The sequence below is a fragment of the Pan troglodytes genome, chromosome 20, assembly GCF_028858775.2.
Source record: "Pan troglodytes isolate AG18354 chromosome 20, NHGRI_mPanTro3-v2.0_pri, whole genome shotgun sequence".
NCBI classification, from domain to species: Eukaryota; Metazoa; Chordata; class Mammalia; order Primates; family Hominidae; genus Pan; species Pan troglodytes.
In genome coordinates this window covers 15,649,305-15,667,452 of record NC_072418.2, presented here as the reverse complement: position 1 = coordinate 15,667,452, position 18,148 = coordinate 15,649,305, and the positions used below count along the sequence as shown (strand labels likewise).

Here is an 18,148-nt window from a genome sequence, read left to right as displayed (position 1 = left end):
CCATCTGCCAGGGCCCTGGTTCCAGCCGCCCAAAGCCAGGCCGCCCTCGCCCGCTGAAGACCCTGAGCCCCAGCTGGGGAGGGAGCACTCAGATGCCCACACCCTGTCATGGGGCCACCCACTCCCAGGGAACCCCAGTTGGAGGAACAAACAGATGCACATATAGACAGCTGGACTCAGCCAACCTTTATGGTTTCTGTGGAATGCCACGCCAGGCGTGGGGCTCTGTGGAGACTCAGGTGGGGGGTCTGAGAGGGACACAGCAACCACTATCAAGGCAAGAGGCAGCTGGGAACACGAGGGTCCTGCCTCTGTCTCAAGGACCCCAGGATTTCCCCCAGCAGCTGTCTGCCTGCCTGCTTTGGTTTGCGTTTTTGGTTTGGGTTTTTTTTTTTTTCTTTTTTGGTGTCCCTAGGCCGAGGTCATCACTGTGTCTCTCGGTCTGGGTGGGGCCATCTACCCTCCCTGCAACTGGGAGTGTCTTTGACCTCATTCTATAAGAGACAGTTCAGCCTAATGATTAACAGTGGATTTGATCCCAGCACTTTGGGAGGCCGAGGTGGGCAGATCACCTGAGGCCAGGAGTTTGAGACCAGCCAGGCTAATATGGTGAAACTCTGTCTCTACTAAAAATACAAAAATTAGCTGGGCATGGTGGCAGGTGCCTGTAGTCCCAGCTACTCAGGAGGCTGAGGCAGGAGAACTGCTTGAGCCTGGGAAGTGGAAGTTACAGTGAGCCAAGATCGCGCCATTGCACTCCAGCCTGGGTGACAGAGAGAGACTCTGTCCTTAAAAAAATAATAATAATAAGGCCAAGGCAGGCAGATCACGAGGTCAGGAGATAGAGACCATCCTGGCTAACACGGTGAAACCCTGTCTTTACTAAAAATACAAAAAATTAGCCGGGCGTGGTGGTGGGTGCCTGTAGTCCCAGCTACTCGGGAGGCTGAGACAGGAGAATGGTATAAACCCGGGAGGCGGAGCTTGCAGTGAGCTGAGATCGCGCCACTGCACTCCAGCCTGGGCGACAGAGCGAGACTTCATCTCAAAAAAAAAAAAAAAAAAAAAAAAAAAAAGTGAGTTGTCAATCATTGTGTGCTGTGACTATCAGTGGTGCAGCTCCAGGAGGGGCACTGTGTCTACTGTCTGGGGAGCAGGGTGAGGACTCTGGGGACCTGTCTGCCTAACCCTGCATCCCTGGTCTCTTGACCCAGAGTACATCATCCAGGTCCACGTCTTTCTTGGTCCATCTCCCCTCATTTCTCCAAGGTGCGTGTCTCCGTGCACCCATCCACGATGCTCAGTTCATGCTTTTGGGCTGCAGTGACACCCCTCGATCAGCATGGTGGATATCTTCACCCGTCGACGGGAGGCTGAGCTGCCAGTGAGACACCACAGGACCACGGGTGCCCAACGCTTGCGAGCAGGCATACAGCTGTTGCACAGGACTAGTGGGGTGGGGTCCGAGCCAGGGATGTAGAGAGAGGAGCAATGACCAAAGCACAGATGATTTCGGAGGCGTATGGCTGAGCAGCCGGGCCGGGAGAACACCTGGGGCCGGAGGCATGGAGACGGTCAGGGTGGCGGAGTTTGGGGCCAGAGTGGCGAGGATAATCACCTGTCCACTTCCACCCCACCTTGACAGGCATGGATGCTGCAGCCAGGCTGCCTGGGTTCAAATCCTGACTCTGCTGTCTCTTGGTTGAGACATGGGGCAAATTACTTAGCCTCTCTGAGCTTCTGTTTCCTCACCTGGAAAATCATTGAAATTCAACAAGGGCCGGGCGCGGTGGCTCAGGCCTGTAATCCCAGCACTTTGGGAGGCCAAGGCGGGCGGATCACGAGGTCAGCAGATCAAGACCATCCTGGCTAACATGGTGAAACCCCGTCTCTACTAAAAATACAAAAAATGAGCCGGGCGTGGCGGTGGGCGCCTGTAGTCCCAGCTACTCGGGAGACTGAGGCAGAAGAATGGTGTGAACCCAGGAGGCGGAGCTTGTAGTGAGCGGAGATAGCGCCACTGCACTCCAGCCTGGGGACAAAGCGAGACTCCGTCTCAAAAAAAAAAAAAAAATAGAAAAGAAATTCAACAAAGACAGCCAGGTGTGGTGGCTCAAGTCTGTAATCCCAGCATTTTGGGAGGCTGAGGTGGGCGGATCACTTCAGGCCAAGAGTTTGAGACCAGCTTGGCCAATATGGCGAAACCCCGTCTCTACTGAAAATACAAAACTTAGCCGGGCACGGGCGCCTACACCTGTAATCCCAGTTACATGGGAGGCTGAGGTGGAAGAATTGCTTGAACCTGGGAGGTGAAGGTTGCAGCAAGTTGAGATCATGATTGCACTCTAGCCTGGGTAACAGAGCGAGACTCTGTCTCCGAAATAAATAAACAAATAAATTAATTAAATGAGAAAAAGAAGAAATCACTTTAGGCCTTTCAACAAAGAGGACTAATTCAGGGAATTGGTTACCTCGGAGTTAAAAGCCAAGGGCGGGATGTGGTGGCTTGAGACCAGCCTAGGCAATATAGTAAGACCCTGTCTCTACAAAGAAATTAAAAAAAAAAAATTAGCTGAGCTAGCCAGGCACGGTGGCTCACGCCTATAATCCCAGCACTTTGGGAGGCCGACGCAGGCAGATCACGAAGTCAGGAGATCGAGACCATCCTGGCTAATATGGTGAAACCCCGTCTCTACTAAAAATACAAAAAAATTAGCCAGGCGTGGTGGTGGGCGCCTGTGGTCCCAACTACTTGGGAGGCTGAGGCAGGAGAGTGGCGTGAACCCAGGAGGCGGAGCTTGCAGTGAGCCGAGATCACGCCACTGCACTCCAGCCTGGGCAACAGAGCAAGACTCCGTCTCAAAAACATATATATATATATTAGCTGGGATAATGCTGTGCGTCTGTAGGCCTAGCTACTCAGAAGGCTGAGGCAGGAGGATTGCTTGATCCTAGGAATTCAAATCTGCAGTGAGCTATGATCGCACCACTGTACTCCAGCCTGGGTGACAGAGTAAGACCCTGTCTCTAACAAAAAACATGAAAAGGCCGGGTGTGGTGGCTCACGCCTGTAATCCTGGCACTTTGGGAGGCTGAGGTGGGTGGATCATTTGAGGTCAGGAATTCAAGACCATCCTGGCCAACACAGTGAAACCCCGCCTCTACTAAAAATACAGAAATTAGCTGAGCATGGTGGCAGGCGCCCATGGTCCCAGCTACTCGGGAGGCTGAGGCAGGAGAATTGCTTGAACCCGGGAGATGGAGGTGCAGTGAGCCGAGATTGCACCATTGTACTCCAGCCTAGGCGACAGAGTAAGACTCTGTCTCAAAAAACAAAAACATGAAAAGAAAAGTAAAGAAGGCCGGGTGCAGTGGCTCATCCCTGTAATCTCAGCACTTGGGGAGGCCGAGGCAGGTGGATCATGAGGTCAGGAGTTTGAGACCAGCCTGACCAACATGGTGAAAGCCCGTCTCTACTAAAAATACAAAAATTAGCTGGGCATGGTGGCGTGTGCTTGTAAAACCAGCTACTCGGAAGGCTAAGGCAGGAGAATCGCTTGAACCCGGGAGGCGGAGGTTGCAGTGAGCTGAGATCGCGCCATTGCACTGCAGCCTGGGCAGCAGAGCGAGACTCCATCTCAAAAATAAAATAAAATAAAATAAAGAATAAGAAAAGAAAAGTAAAGAAAAGCCAAGCAGGATATGATGATAAGATGGCCTGATCATGGTACCAGTAGGAAGCCAACTAGCACCCTAGGGGTAAGGGACAGCAATATCACAGGAGCCTGGAAGCATCCAACAGAAAGCCCTTAGCCCACTGCCTGGCACAAAGTAGGTGCTCAATGCATGTTAGTTCCTCCTATGATCCCCTCCAAGTGGATCTATCATCTCTCCCCCAAATCCTGGTCCTTCTCTGCTTAAATCCTGAGCCATCTTCCTCATAAGAGACTTCTCATTGGCCTGGTGCAGTGGCTCACGCCTGTAATCCCAGCACTTGGGGGGCCGAGGCAGGCAGGTCACCTGAGGTCAGGAGTTCGAGACCAGCCTGGCCAACATGGCCAAACCACGTGTCTACAAAAAGTACAAAATTTAGCCGGACATGGTAGTGCACATCTGTAATCTCAATTACTTGGGAGGCTGAGGCACGAGAATCACTTGAGCCCAGGAAGTGGAGGTTGCAGTGAGCCGAGATTGTACTGCTGCCCTCTAGTCTGGGTGACAGAGTGAGACTGTCTCAAAAAAAGAAAGAGAGAGAGAGAAAAGAAAGAAGGAAAGAAAGAAAGAAGGAAAGAAAGAAAGAAAGAAAGAAAGAAAGAGAGAAAGAAAAGAAAGAAAGTTGGTATATCAAGCAAGAGACAGGGGCTCACACCTAGAACTCAGGAGGCTGAGGTGGGAGGATTGCTTGAGGCCAGAAGCTCAAGACTAGCTTGGGCAACATAGTGAGACTCCCGTGTCTAAAAAAAAACAGAAAGAAAGTTGGTGTCTGAGGAAAAGGAGGCTGATGTGTAGAAGCAAAGTAACTGAGGGGGAGAGTGGGAGGAGGTGAAATCAGGGAGGTAACAGGATCAGAGAGTACAGAAATTTGTGGGCTGTGAGGAGGACTTGGGCTTTTGTTCTGAGTAAAGTGGGAGCCATGCAAGGTTCTAGGGGGAGGGGGAACCAGATCTGACTCTGGTGTTCACAGGCACCCTCTGGCTGCTGAGTGGAAAAATAGACTGGGGGGTGGAGAGGGGCATGATAGTGGAATCAAGGAGACCAGGATAGAGGAGGCTTGGGTCGCATTTTACAAGGGAGGAAACTGAGGCACAGAGACATTCAGGTGGAGGATACAGGACTTGAACCCAAATCTTTCTTGGGCCACAGCCTGTGCCTTCTGCCAATGGTGAGACCCAGCCCTCTCCTCCCCACACCCACCCACTCACCTGAACGAAGGGCACAGCCTTACACATCCCCTGGATCACTTCCTGAGGGTTCAGCGGCAGAGTCACAGCAGCCACCTCATCTTGCCCACGCTGCAGCCTGCCCATCCCCAGCTGCCTGGCTTTCTGCAGGCCCAAGAAGGCCTTCCAGCTCCCAAGGGCAGGAGCTGGCACCAGTGGGGGCAGGGCCCCTGGGCCCAGAGCCCAGGTCTGATTGGCTGCAGCCCAGGACTGAGGTCGAGGAGACTGGGGTTCAGGCCTCCCTGAGCCTGTAGGCAGGGCCCCGCTAAGCAGGCACAGAAGAGTGGATAGCCGGCCAAGGAGCATCTGCTTGTCCGTGCGTCTGTCTGCCTGTCTGTCTGTCCAGGACTGGGCTCAAGGTCACTAGCAGTCAACCCTGCTGTCTGGTGAGTGGCATCTGAGCCTTCTGAACCTGCTTTTAATCTCTTGGCCCCTCCTGGATAGCCTGGGAGGCATTTCTGTAGACCCACAGCGGGGGAGGAGAGTAAATTCAGACCAGCTGGGTTCCCACACCTCCTCCCAACTTGCTGAGAGACATGGGGGCTGGTCCTGCTGTGTGCGAGCTGTGGGGACCAGGAAAGACAGGTCTGGGGCCAGGGGCCGAGACACACAATGTCTGAAGACCCTGGGCAGCTGCATTTCCAGTCCTGGGACCCCGATTCTCCAATTAGCAAAAGCACACTTTGGGTGAGGCTCAGTGGCTCACACCTGTAATCCCAGCACTTTGGGAGGCCGAGACGGGAGGATCACCTGACGTCAGGAATTCAAGACCAGCCTGGTCAACATGGTGAGACCTCGTCTCTACTTTAAAAATACAAAAATTGGCTGGGCACATTGGCTCACGCCTGTAATCCCAGCACTTTGGGAGGCTGAGGTGGGCAGATCACGAGGTCCGGAGATCGAGACCATCCTGGCTAACATGGTGAAACCCCATCTCTACTAAACATACAAAAAATTAGCCGGGCGTGGTGGTGGGCGCCTGTAGTCCCAGCTACTCAGGAGGCTGAGGCAGGAGAATGGCCTGAACCCAGAAGGCGGAGCTTGCAGTGAGCGGAGATCACGCCACTGCACTCCAACCTGGGCAATAGACCGAGACTCCGTCTCAAAAAAAAAAAAAAAAAATTGCCAGTTGAGGTGGCTCACGCCTGTAATCCCAGCACTTTGGGAGGCCGAAGCGGGCAGATCACGAGGTCAGGAGTTTGAGACCAGCCTGACCAACACGGTGAAACCCCGTCTCTACTAAAAATACAAAAAAAATTAGCTGAACGTGGTGGTGGGCGCCTGTAATCCCAGCTACTCAGGAGGCTGAGGCAGGAGAATCGCTTGAACCCAGGAGGCGGAGCTTGCAGTGAGCCGAGATCGCGCCACTGCACTCCAGCCTGGACGACAAGAGTGAGACTCTGTCTCAAAAAAAATTAAAAAATAAATAAAATAAAAATACAAAAATTATGGCCAGGTGCGGTGGCTCACACCTGTAATCCTAGCACTTTGGGAGGCTCAGGCGGGCAGATCACCTGAGGTCAGGAGTTCGAGACCAGCCTGGCCAACATAAGTGAAACCCCGTCTCTACTAAAAATACAAAAAGTAGCCAGGCGTGGTGTCACATGCCTGTAATCCCAGCTACTCGGGAGGCTGAGGCAGGAGAATCGCTTGAACCCGGGAGGCGGAGGTTGTAGTGAGCCGAGATCGCGCCACTGCACTCCAGACTGGGCAACAGAGTGAGACTCTGTCTCAAAAAAAATTAAAAACTAGCATACCTTGCAGCCAGGTTTCTTGGGTTCGGCCTAGGCATTGCAATTTCCTGGCTGTGCAACCTTGAGTAAATCCCTTAACCATCCTGGTCCCTACCTTCTTCTTCTGTAATATGAAGATAAAACAGTCCCTATCTCATTGGGTTATTCTGAGGACTCAAGGAGGTAATTTATGTAAGGAGCTTAAAACAGAGGTTCCTACACAGTAACACCATGAATCAGCTCTGAGTAACATTATTGTTGCTGGGTTTTTGTGTTCTTTTTTTTTTTTTTAGACAGAGTCTCACTGTGTCTCGTCTCACTGCAACCTCCGCCTCCTGGGGTCAAGTGATTCTCCTGCCTCAGCCCCCCGAGTAGCTGGGATTACAGATGTGAACAACTATGCCCAGCTAATGTTTGTATTTGTAGTAGAGACTATGTTGGCCAGGCTGGTCTCGAACTCCTGACTTCAAGCGATCCGCCCACCTCAGCCTCCCAAAGTGCTGGGATTACAGGCATGAGCCACCATGCCCTGCCAGTTCTTTTTATTTTATTATTTTTTTATTTGACACAGGGTCTCACTATGTTGCCCAGGCTGGTCTTGAAAAGCAGGTCTCAAAATGCTGGGAATATAGGCACAGGAGGCTATCTTGCCTGACTTGTTTTTCTCTTTTTATTTTTTTTTTTTTGAGACAGTCTCCCCTGTCACCCCCAGGCTGGAGTGCAGTGGTGTGATCTCAGCTTATTGCAACCTCCGCCTTCTGGGTTCAAGCAATTCTCCTGCCTCAGCCTCCCGAGTAGTTGGGACTACAGGCCCCTGCCACCATGCCTGGCTAATTTTTTTTTTTTTTTTTGTATTTTAGTAGAAATGGGGTTTCCCCATGTTGCCCAGGGTAGTCTTGAACTCCTGAGGTCAGGCAATCTGCCCGTCTTGGCCTCCCAAAGTGCTGGAGTTACAGGTGTAAGCCACCGCACCTGGCTTTTTTTTTTTTTTTTTTTAACAGGGTCTTGTTCTGTCACCCAGGTTGGCATGCAGTCCCACAATTGCATCTCACTGCAGCCTCAACCTCCCAGACTCAAGGAATCCTCCTGCTTCAAACCCACCGAATAGCTGAGACTACAGGTACACAACACCATGCCTGGCTGATTTTTTTTTTTTTTTTTTTTTTTTTTTTGAGATGGAGACTCGCTCTGTCGCCCAGGCTGGAGTGCAGTGGAGCGATCTTGGCTCACTGCAAGCTCCGCCTCCCGGGTTCACACCATTCTCCTGCCTCAGCCTCCCGAGTAGCTGGGACTACAGGCGCCCACCACCACACCCGGCTAATTTTTTGTATTTTTAGTAGAGATGGGGTTTCACCGTGTTAGCCAGGATGGTCTTGATCTCCTGACCTCATGATCTGCCCGCCTCAGCCTCCCAAAGTGCTGGGATTACAGGCGTGAGCCACCGCGCCCGGCCTGGCTGATTTTTAAATTTTCACAGAGACGGGGTCTTACCATGTCACCAGGTTTGTCTCAAACTGCTGGCTTCAAGTGATCCTCCTGCCTCAGCCTCCCAAAGTGCTGGGATTAAAGGCACATGCCACCTTGCCCAGCTGTTTTTTTTTTTCCTTTAACACTCAGTATAGGCCAGACTTAATCCTGAGCCCTGGTGATACAGGAGGACAAGACAGAAAATGCCATGGATTTTACACTGTGCAGAAAACAGACAATAAAAGATAATTAAGGGGCCGCACGCAGTGGCTCATGCCTGTAATCCGAGCACTTTGGGAGGCCGAGGAGGGCAGATAACTTGAGGCCTGGACAATATAGCGAAACCCCATCTCTACTAAAAAATACAAAAATTAGCCGGGCAAGGCCGGGCGCGGTGGCTCACACCTGTAATCCCAGCACTTTGGGAGGCTGAGGCAGGTGGATCACCTGAGGTCAGGAGTTCGAGACCAGTCTGACCAACATGCAGAAACCCCGTCCGTACTAAAAATACAAAATTAGCCAGGCATGGTGGCACATGCCTATAATCCCAGCTCCTCGGGAGGCTGAGGCAGGAGAATCGCTTGAACCCGGGAGGCGGAGGTTGCGATGAGCCGAGATCACACCATTGAACTCCAACCTGGACAAGAGTAAAACTGCGTCTCAAAAAAAAAAATTAGCCGGGCGTGGTGGCATGAGCCTGTAACCCCAGCTACCTCTGGAGGCTGAGGCAGAAGAATTGCTTGAACTCGGGAGGCGAAGGTTGCAGTGAGCCAGATCACACCACTGCACTCCAGCCTGAGTGACAGAGAGAGACCTTCTCAAAAATAATAATAATAATAATAATAAAGATCATTTCACAGTCTTGATTAAGAAGCTGCTAAAATGGGATGTTCCTTAGAGGCGTCAGGGCGGGGGCTTCTGTCTCCAGGGTGGTCAGGGAAGGCCTCCCCGAGTAGGTGGCATTTTTACAGACACCTGAGATGGCGCTGGAGGCGGTGGGAACAGCTTGGTGTGGGGGTGGAGGTTGGGAGTGTTAGAAGCAGATAAAGAGGGTGAGAGTCGTATCCCAGGCTTTGGGGCCCCGGAGGTGTCTGGGGGGTCCTGGCTGGATCCTGGCACCTCTATCTCGCACCCAGGTGAGGAGCTTGGAGGCCGGGGGGCCGTGGGAAGAGACCAGGCCAGCCTTTCCCGCGCCCTCCCCTCCACGGAGCTGCGAGTGCGATGCGGCGTGCTCGCCCTCTGGCGGCGGCTCCCGGGACTGTGCGGCGGCCGCGCCCAGGACACCCGCCTCCCAGAGGCCAAGCCTGGAGGGGCGGGCGTGCTTCCCACCCAGCTCTGCTACATCCCAGCTCCTGACTGTCCCCCAACCTGCCCTTCTGCTGTCCTCTAGACCCAGTTAAAGGCAGCTCTGTCCTGCCAGGTGCTAAGGCTCCAAACTTTGGAGAGCACCTTTGACCGATCTCTTTCTCTAACACCCATCCCCGCCCCCAATCTTATATGACAGTAACTCCGGTCAGCTCCAGAATCTACCCAGAATCCGCCCGCTTCTCACCCACTCCTTGTCCCCCTACCTGGATCAGTGTAGTCGCTTCCTTCCAGGTCTCCCAGTTCCCGCCCTGGCCACCGGCCCCCCACAGTCTATTCCCCCCACAGCGGCCAGAGGGCGCCTGTGAGCACCTGAGTCAAGACTGGTCCCTGTGATGAGAACCTTCCATGGCTCTCATCTCCCTCAGAAAAAAGCCTCAGGAGGAGGCCCACAGTGTGATAGTAATTACTAGAAACAATCTGGTAATTTTATTCTATGCTACTTTATTTCATTAAGAATAAACACCTGAGGCCGGGCACAGTGGCTCACGCCTGTAATCCCAGCACTTTGGGAGGCCAAGGTGGGTGGATCACGAAGTCAGGAGAACGAGACCATCCTGGCTAACACGGTGAAACCCCGTCTCTACTAAAAAAAAAAAAAAAAAAAAAAAAAGAAAAATTAGCCAGGTGTGGTGGTGGGCACCTGTAGTCCCAGCTACTTGGGAGGCTGAGGCAGAAGAATGGCGTGAACCAGGGAGGCAGAGCTTGCAGTGAGCTGAGATTGCACCACTGCACTCCAGCCTGGGTGACAGAGCGAGACTCCATCTCAAAAAACAAACAAACAAACAAAAAGGAATAAAAACCAGGCTGGTCACAGTGGCTCACGCCTGTAATCCTAGCACTGTAGGAGGCCAATGCAGGTGGATCACCAGGTCAAGAGTTCAAGACCAGCCTGGCCAACATGGTGAAACCCTGTCTCTACTAACAATACAAAAATTATCTGGGCATGGTGGCGTGTGCCTGTAATCCCAGTTACTCCGGAGGCTGAGGCAGGAGAATTGCTTCAACCTGGGAGGCAGAGGTTGCAGTGACTTGAGATTGCACCACTACACTCCAGCCTGGGTGACAGAGCAAGACTCTGTCTCAGCGGGGAAAAAAAGAATAAAAGCCTCAGCACTTCGGGAGGTGGAGGTGGGCAGATCACTTGAGGCCAGGAGTTTGAGACCAGCCTGGCCAACATGGCGAAATCTCATCTCTACTAAAAATACAAAAAAAAATTAGCTCGGCGTGGTGGTGCACACTCCTGATCTCAGGTGATCCACCCACCTTGGCCTCCCAAAGTGCTGGGGTTACAGGCGTGAGCCACTGTGCCCAGTCATACTCCCAGTTACTTGGGAAGCTAAGGCAAGAGAATCGATTGAACCTAGCAGAGGTTGCTGTGAGCCAAGATCGTGCCACTGCACTCCAGCCTGGATGACACAGTAAGATTCTGTCTCATAAAAAGAAGAAGAAAGAAGAAAGAAGAAGAAGGAGAAGAAGAAGAAGGAGAAGGAGAAGGAGAAGGAGAAGAAGAAGAAGAAATGCTGTACACCCATGTTCATAAGATCATTATTCACAATAGGCAAAAATTGGAGGCAGCTCAAATGTCCACCTACAGATAAATGGATAAACAAAATGTAGACCATTCTTTTTTTTTTTTTCTTTTGGAGACGGAGTCTCGCTCAGTTGCCCAGGCTGGAGTGCAGTGGTGCAATCTCGGCTCACTGCAAGCTCCGCCTCCCAGGTTCACGCCATTCTCCTGTCTCAGCCTCCCGAGTAGCTGGGACTACAGGTGCCTGCCACCACGCCCGGCTAATTTTTTGTATTTTTAGTGGAGACGGGGTTTCGCCATGTTAGCCAGGATGATCTTGATCTCCTGACCTCATGATCTGCCTGTCTCGGCCTCCCAAAGTGCTGGGATTACAGGCGTGAGCCACCGTGCCTGGCCGCTTTTTTTTTCTTTTTTTTCAAGACGAAGTCTCACTCTGTCACACAGGCTAGAGTGCAGTGGCGCTATCTTGGCTCACTGCAACCTCCACCTCCTGGGTTCAGGCGATTCTCCTGCCTCAGCCTCCTGAGTAGCTGGGATTACAGGCACGCACCACCACGCTCGGCTAATTTTTGTCTTTTTCGTAGAGACAGGGTTTCACCACAGGCTGTTCTCGAACTCCTGACCTTGTAATCCGCCTGCCTCGGCCTCCCAAAGTGCTGGGATTACAGGCATGAGCCATCGTGCCCAGCCTAAAATGTGGTCCATTCTTTCAGCCTGACATCTGCAATTGGGAAAAAAAAAAAATGTGGTCCATTCATACAATGGAATAGCATTCAGCCTTAAAAAGGAAAAAAAAATTTTTTTTGAGACAGTCTCGCTCTGTCACCCAGTCTGGAGTGCAGTGACATACTCACAGCTCACTGCAGACTTTACCGCCCAGGCTCAATTGATCCTCCCACCTCAGCCTCCCAAGTAGGAGGGACTACAGGGATGCACCACCATAGCCAGCTAATTTTTGTATTTTTTGGAGAGACAGGGTTTCACAGTGTTGCCCAGGCTAGGAAAGAAATACTGACACGTTGGCCGGGCGCGGTGGCTCAAGCCTGTAATCCCAGCACTTTGGGAGGCCGAGGCAGGAGGATCACGAGGTCAGGAGATCGCGACCAACCTGGCTAACATGGTGAAACCCCGTCTCTACTAAAAATACAAAAAATTAGCCGGGCGTGGTGGCGGGCGCCTGTAGTCCCAGCTACTCGGGAGGCTGAGGCAGAAGAATGGCGTGAACCCCAGAGGCGGAGCTTGCAGTGAGTGGAGATCGCACCACTGCACTCCAGCCTGGGCAACAGAGCTAAACTCCATCTCAAAAAAAACGAAACAAAAAAAAACAAAAAAAAACGTGGCCAGTCATGGTGGCTCACACCTGTAATCCTAGCACTTTGGGAGGCTGAAGTGGGCAGATCACTTAAGGTCAGGAGTTTGAGACCAGCCTTACCAACGTGGTGAAACCCCGTCTCTAGTAAAATATGAAAATCAGCCAGGCTTGGTGGCTTGCGCCTGTGGTCCCAGCTACTTAGGAGGCAGAGGCTCGAAAATCCCTTGAATCTGGGAGGCAGAGGTTGCAGTGAGCCAAGATTGCATCACTGTACTCTCACCTGGGAGACAGAGTGAGACTCTGACTCAAAACAAAACAAAACACAAATTCGTTTTATTTATTTTGTATATTTTACAATATAAAATATATTATACATTATAAGCAATAACTCCCACTCCTCCACCCCCAACCCCTGGAACTCCTAATCTACTTTCTGTCTCTATGAATTTGACTACTCTAATTACCTCATATAAGTGGAATCATACAATATTTGTCCTTTTGTGACTGGCTTCTTTCACTTAGCCTAATGTCCTCAAGGTTCATCCATGTCACAGCACGTGACAGAATTATTTATTTATTTATTTATTTATTTTGAGACAGAGTCTCGATCTGTTGCCCAGGCTGGAGAGCAGTGGTGTAATCTCAGCTCACTGCAACCTCCACCTCCCGGGTTCAAGCGATTCTCCTGCCTTAGCCTCTCGAGTAGTTGGGATTACAGGTGTGCACCACCACACCCAGCCAATTTTTGTATTTTTAGTAAAGATGGGGTTTCACCATGTTGGCCAGGCTGGTCTCGAACTCCTGGCCTCAGTGATGCCTGCCTCAGCCTCCCAAAGTGCTGGGATTACAGGTGTGAACCACCGCGTTCAGCCACATTTACATTAAAAAAATAATAAATGCTAGTGGGCTTTTTGTTTGTTTGTTTGTTTGTTTAGACAGAGTCTCACTCTGTCACCCTGGGTAGAGTGCAATGGCACGATCTCAGCTCATTGCAACCTCCACCTCCCAGGTTCAAGCGATTCTCCTGCCTCAGCCTCCTGAGTAGTTGGGATTACAGGCGCCCACCACCACGCCCAGGTAATTTTTGTATTTTTAGTAGAGACAAGGTTTTGCCATGTTGGTCAGGCTGGTCTCCAACTCCTGACCTCAAGTGATCTGCCCGCTTCAGCCTCCCAAAGTACTGGGATTACAGGCGTGAGCCACCAAGCCCAGCCTAATAAATGCTAGTTTAAATGTATAAAAGTAAAGTTAAAAATATAATTTTTACGCAGCCATAAAAAATTATGAGTTCATGTCCTTTGTAGGGACATGGATGAAACTGGAAACCATCATTCTCAGCAAACTATCGCAAGGACAAAAAACCAAACACCGCATGTTCTCACTCATAGGTGGGAAGTGAACAATGAGACCACATGGACACAGGAAAGGGAACATCACACACCGGGGACTGTTGTGGGGTGGGGGGAGGGGGGAGGGATAGCATTAGGAGATATACCTAATGCTAAATGACGAGTTAATGGGTGCAGCACACCAACATGGCACATGTATACATATGTAACAAACCTGCACGTTGTGCACATGTACCCTAAAACTTAAAGTATAATAATAAGATAAAATAAAAAAAACTTTTTGAAGGCAAAAAAAAAAAAAAAAGAATAGCATGGGGGAAACCACCCCCGTGATCCAACCACCTCCCTTCCCCGATATGTGGGGATTACAGGTCCCTCCCTGGACACATGGGGATTATAATTCAGGATGAGATTTGGTTGGGGACACAGAGCCAAACCATATCAGTGGCCCTGCCACAGCCTCTTATTTTTGATTTTTCAATGTGTTCATTCAACATGATTTCAGATTATTCATTGGAGGGCTACTGTGTGCACAGAAGACACATGAATGAATAAAACAGTATGGTTTCTGATATGCAAAAAACAAAAATACAATTTTTACCCAAAGAACACTGAACACTTAGAAAAAAAATACACAAATATATATTTGTAGCCAGGTGAGCGTATATATATATATGTATATGTGTGTGTGTGTGTATGCATGTATATATTTATTTTTATTTATTAATTTTTTTAGACGGAGTTTCGCTCTTGTTACCCAGGCTGGAATGCAATGGCACGATCTCGGCCCACCCCAACCTCCGCCTCCCGGGTTCAAGCGATTCTCCTGCCTCAGCCTCCCGAGGAGCTGGGACTACAGGCATGCGCCACCATGCCCGGCTAATTTTGTATTTTTAGTAGAGACGGGGTTTCTCCTCTCCTCCCGGAAGGCGGAGGTTACAGTGACCCGAGATCACGGCATTACACTCCAGCCTGGGCGACAGAGCGAGACTCTGTCTCGAAAAAAAAAAAAAAAAGACTGGTCTCGAACTCGCGACCTCAGGTGATCCGCCCGCCTCGGCCTCCCAAAGTGCTGGGATTACAGGCGTGAGCCACCGCGCCCGACTAAAAATATATATTTTTAAGTGTCAGTGTGCAGAAAGGAGAAGAAAAAAAGTGAAAATTAAAAATGACTTTAATCAGTAACTGCTTAACTAAAATTTAAAGTTATACTTGGAAACGTATAAAACCCATACTATCCCCTTCTCCGCCCTCCCCCGAACTGAGGCAGCAGGGACACCCCTCGCCCTGCCCTGGCCCACACCGGGCCTCGCGCTCAGGCACCGGGCATGGACAGCCCGGCGGGCCTGTGAGGACCCCGCACAGCCAAGATGGCGGCGTCCGTGCGACAGGCACGCAGCCTACTAGGTGTGGCGGCGACCCTGGCCCCGGGTTCCCGTGGCTACCGGGCGCGGCCGCCCCCGCGCCGCAGGCCGGGACCCCGGTGGCCAGACCCCGAGGACCTCCTGACCCCGCGGTGGCAGCTGGGACCGCGCTACGCGGCTAAGCAGTTCGCGCGTTACGGCGCCGCCTCCGGGGTGGTCCCCGGTTCGTTATGGCCGTCGCCGGAGCAGCTGCGGGAGCTGGAGGCCGAAGAACGCGAATGGTACCCAAGCCTGGCGACCATGCAGGAGTCGCTGCGGGTGAAGCAGCTGGCCGAAGAGCAGAAGTGTCGGGAGAGGTGCGTGCGTGCAGGCAGACGCGGGGCTGCCCTCTGTGCCCCGTGGGCGAACTGGGCCCCAAACCGTGCCTACCCCTTCGGGGTCACGTCGCAGCATCTGCATGTTGTAGATTTATGTATACGCTCACCTGGCCGCAAAACAAACTCAGAATAACGTCCATTTAGTCATTCATCAGCAAGTTTTTTTTGTTTGTTTGTTTTTTGGAGACAAGAGTCTCGCTCTGTTGCCCAGGCTGGAGTGCAGTCGCAAGATCTTGGCTCACTGCAACCTCCGCCTCCCCGGTTCAAGCGATTCTCCCGCCTTAGCCTCCCGTGTAGCTGGGATTACAGGCGTGCACCACCACGCCCGGCAAATTTTTGTAGTTTTAGTAGAGACGGGGTTCCACCAGGTTGGCCAGGCTGGTCTCAAACTCCTTACTTCAAGTGATCCACCTGCCCCAGCCTCCCAAAGTGCCGGGATTACAGGCGTGAGCCATCACGTCCGGCCATCACCACCAAGTCTTTACTGAGCGCATACCGTGTGCAAGACCCTGTCCCAGGCCGGGGGCGGTGGCTCGTGCCTGTAATCCCAGTTATTTGGGAGGCCGAGGCAGGCCCCAAAAGGGCCCTTAATATCAGATGGCGACAGCTGACAGGCAAGATAATACCAATGGTGACAGCCGACTAGTAGGAAGGTAAAAGAGTGAAGAGTACGTGCCTGAGGGCAGCTTTGGTTTGGGAAGCCTCAGGCCTCTCTGAGGAGGTGATGTTTAAGCAAAGACCTGAATAACCAGACTTAGCTATGGGGCGATCTCTTGGGTAGAAAGTTTCTGGTAAAGGGAACAGCTGGGGCAAATGCCCTGAGATACGATATGCCTTAAAGAACAGCCAGGAAGCCAGTGTGGCTGGGGAAAAGGTGAGGGCAGGAAGGTGATGGGTCCTGGAACCAAGAGGGCAGAGGTCAGATACAGAGGCAGGTCTGAAGGACCAGGGGCATCTTTTTGTTGTTGTTGTTGTTGTTGTTTTGAGGCAGAGTTTTGCTCTTGTTGTCCAGGCTGGAGTGCAATCTCAGCTCACTGCAACCTCTGCCTCCCAGGATCAACAGATTCTCCTGCTTCAGCCTCCCGAGTAGCTGGGATTACAAGCGCCCACCACCACACCCGGCTCATTTTTTGTATTTTTAGTAGAGATGGGGTTTCGCCATATTGGCCAGGCTGGTCTCAAACTCCTGACCTCAGGTGATCCACCTGCCTCGGCCTCCCAAAGTGCTAGGATTACAGGCGTGAGCCACCGCGTCCGGCCAGACCAGGGGCATCTCTTATAGATAATGCCACATCCTGGAGCGTGAAGGGGGTAGGTCAAGTGTGTTCCTGGTGTTTAACCTTCTTGTTTTCCTAATAGCCTTAAGAGGAAGAAGGGATTGCCCTAATTTTAGAGATGAGGAAACTGAGGCTTGGCGAAGTGAAGTCATGCGTCTGATCACCCAGGCAGGGAATCATGGAGCAGGGACTCCTGTTTCTGCCCCTCCTCAGCCAGATGACCATTATAGGGCTTAATTCTTTTACTTTTCTAATCCTTAAATGAGGCTGTCATAAAAAAGAGCGAGATCATGTCCTTCGCAGGGACACGACAGGAGCTGGAGGCTATCATCCCTAGCAAACTAACACAGGAACAGAAAACCAAATACGTGTTCTCACTTGTAAGTGGGAACTAAATGATGAGAACACATGGACACACGGGAGCAACACACACTAGGGCTTTCTGGAGGGTGGAGGGAGAGGATCAGGAAAAATGACCTCTGGGTACTAGGTTTAATACCTGAGTAATGAAATAAATCTGTACAAAAAAACCCCATGACACAAGTTTACCTATGTAACAAACCTGCACTTGTACCCCTGAACTTAAAAGAAAAAAATGGGGCTGTGACTGGTAGCTACAAACTCAAGGATTGGTGGGAAATGTCTTTCTTGCTTTCACTCCTGTGCCTAGAATTGGGCCTGGCCTCTGTACAGGAAGTGCTCAGCAATGTCTATGAAATAAAGGTGTGAAATTATCCATGGGAGTGGCACTTGGCTTGCTCACTAGGCAGCTCAGTGAAATGTTGATTTGGCTTTGGCACCGGGGGTTTACTGGGGCTTGACATGCCCTTGTGATCAAATTCATGCACAGGTAACTTTCTCATCATCTCTTCCCGTTTCTTCACTTGTCAAGGGCTTTTCCTGACAGTTAATCTACTGGGGGAGTTGAGGCAGGCTCGTGGGCAAAGGCCTATGGGTGAGATATGGGTGGGTGGGCTCTGCCCTGGCTGAGTGCCAGTGTCACAGCCCACTCTCCCTCCCCTGCAGGGAGCAGCACATCGCAGAGTGCATGGCCAAGATGCCACAGATGATTGTGAACTGGCGGCAGCAGCAGCGGGAGAACTGGGAGAAGGCCCAGGCTGACAAGGAGAGGAGGGCCCAACTGCAGGCTGAGGCCCAGGAGCTCCTGGGCTACCAGGTGGACCCAAGGAGTGCCCGCTTCCAGGAGCTGCTCCAGGACCTAGAGAAGAAGGAGCGCAAGCGCCTCAAGGAGGAAAAACAGAAACGGAAGAAGGAGGCGCGAGCTGCTGCATTGGCTGCAGCTGTGGCTCAAGACCCAGCAGCCTCTGGGGCACCCAGCTCCTGAGGCTTTGTCCCTTCCCAATAAAGCCTACTACCTGGCAGTACCCCTGAAGAGATCTGCGTCCTCTCAAGGTGTGCCTCTCTGGGTCCCC

The 18,148-nt window shown here is 51.6% G+C and overlaps 2 protein-coding genes across 2 annotated transcripts; one reads left to right on the top strand and one right to left on the bottom strand.

Moving 5' to 3' along the window:
• Window positions 1-404: 404 nt before the first annotated feature.
• Window positions 405-5,358, bottom strand: DAND5 (DAN domain BMP antagonist family member 5). The gene is made up of 2 exons (XM_001170597.6): window positions 4,923-5,358; window positions 405-1,551 (listed from the first exon to the last, which is right to left on the bottom strand). Exons 1-2 carry the CDS (start codon window positions 5,244-5,246, stop codon window positions 1,306-1,308), a joined length of 570 nt encoding a protein of 189 aa, XP_001170597.1. The 5' UTR covers window positions 5,247-5,358; the 3' UTR covers window positions 405-1,305.
• A 9,661-nt stretch (window positions 5,359-15,019) lies between these two features.
• Window positions 15,020-18,108, top strand: GADD45GIP1 (GADD45G interacting protein 1). Its single transcript, XM_001170430.7, has 2 exons — window positions 15,020-15,417; window positions 17,742-18,108. Exons 1-2 carry the CDS (start codon window positions 15,068-15,070, stop codon window positions 18,058-18,060), a joined length of 669 nt encoding a protein of 222 aa, XP_001170430.2. The 5' UTR covers window positions 15,020-15,067; the 3' UTR covers window positions 18,061-18,108.
• The last annotated feature ends 40 nt before the right edge of the window (window positions 18,109-18,148 follow it).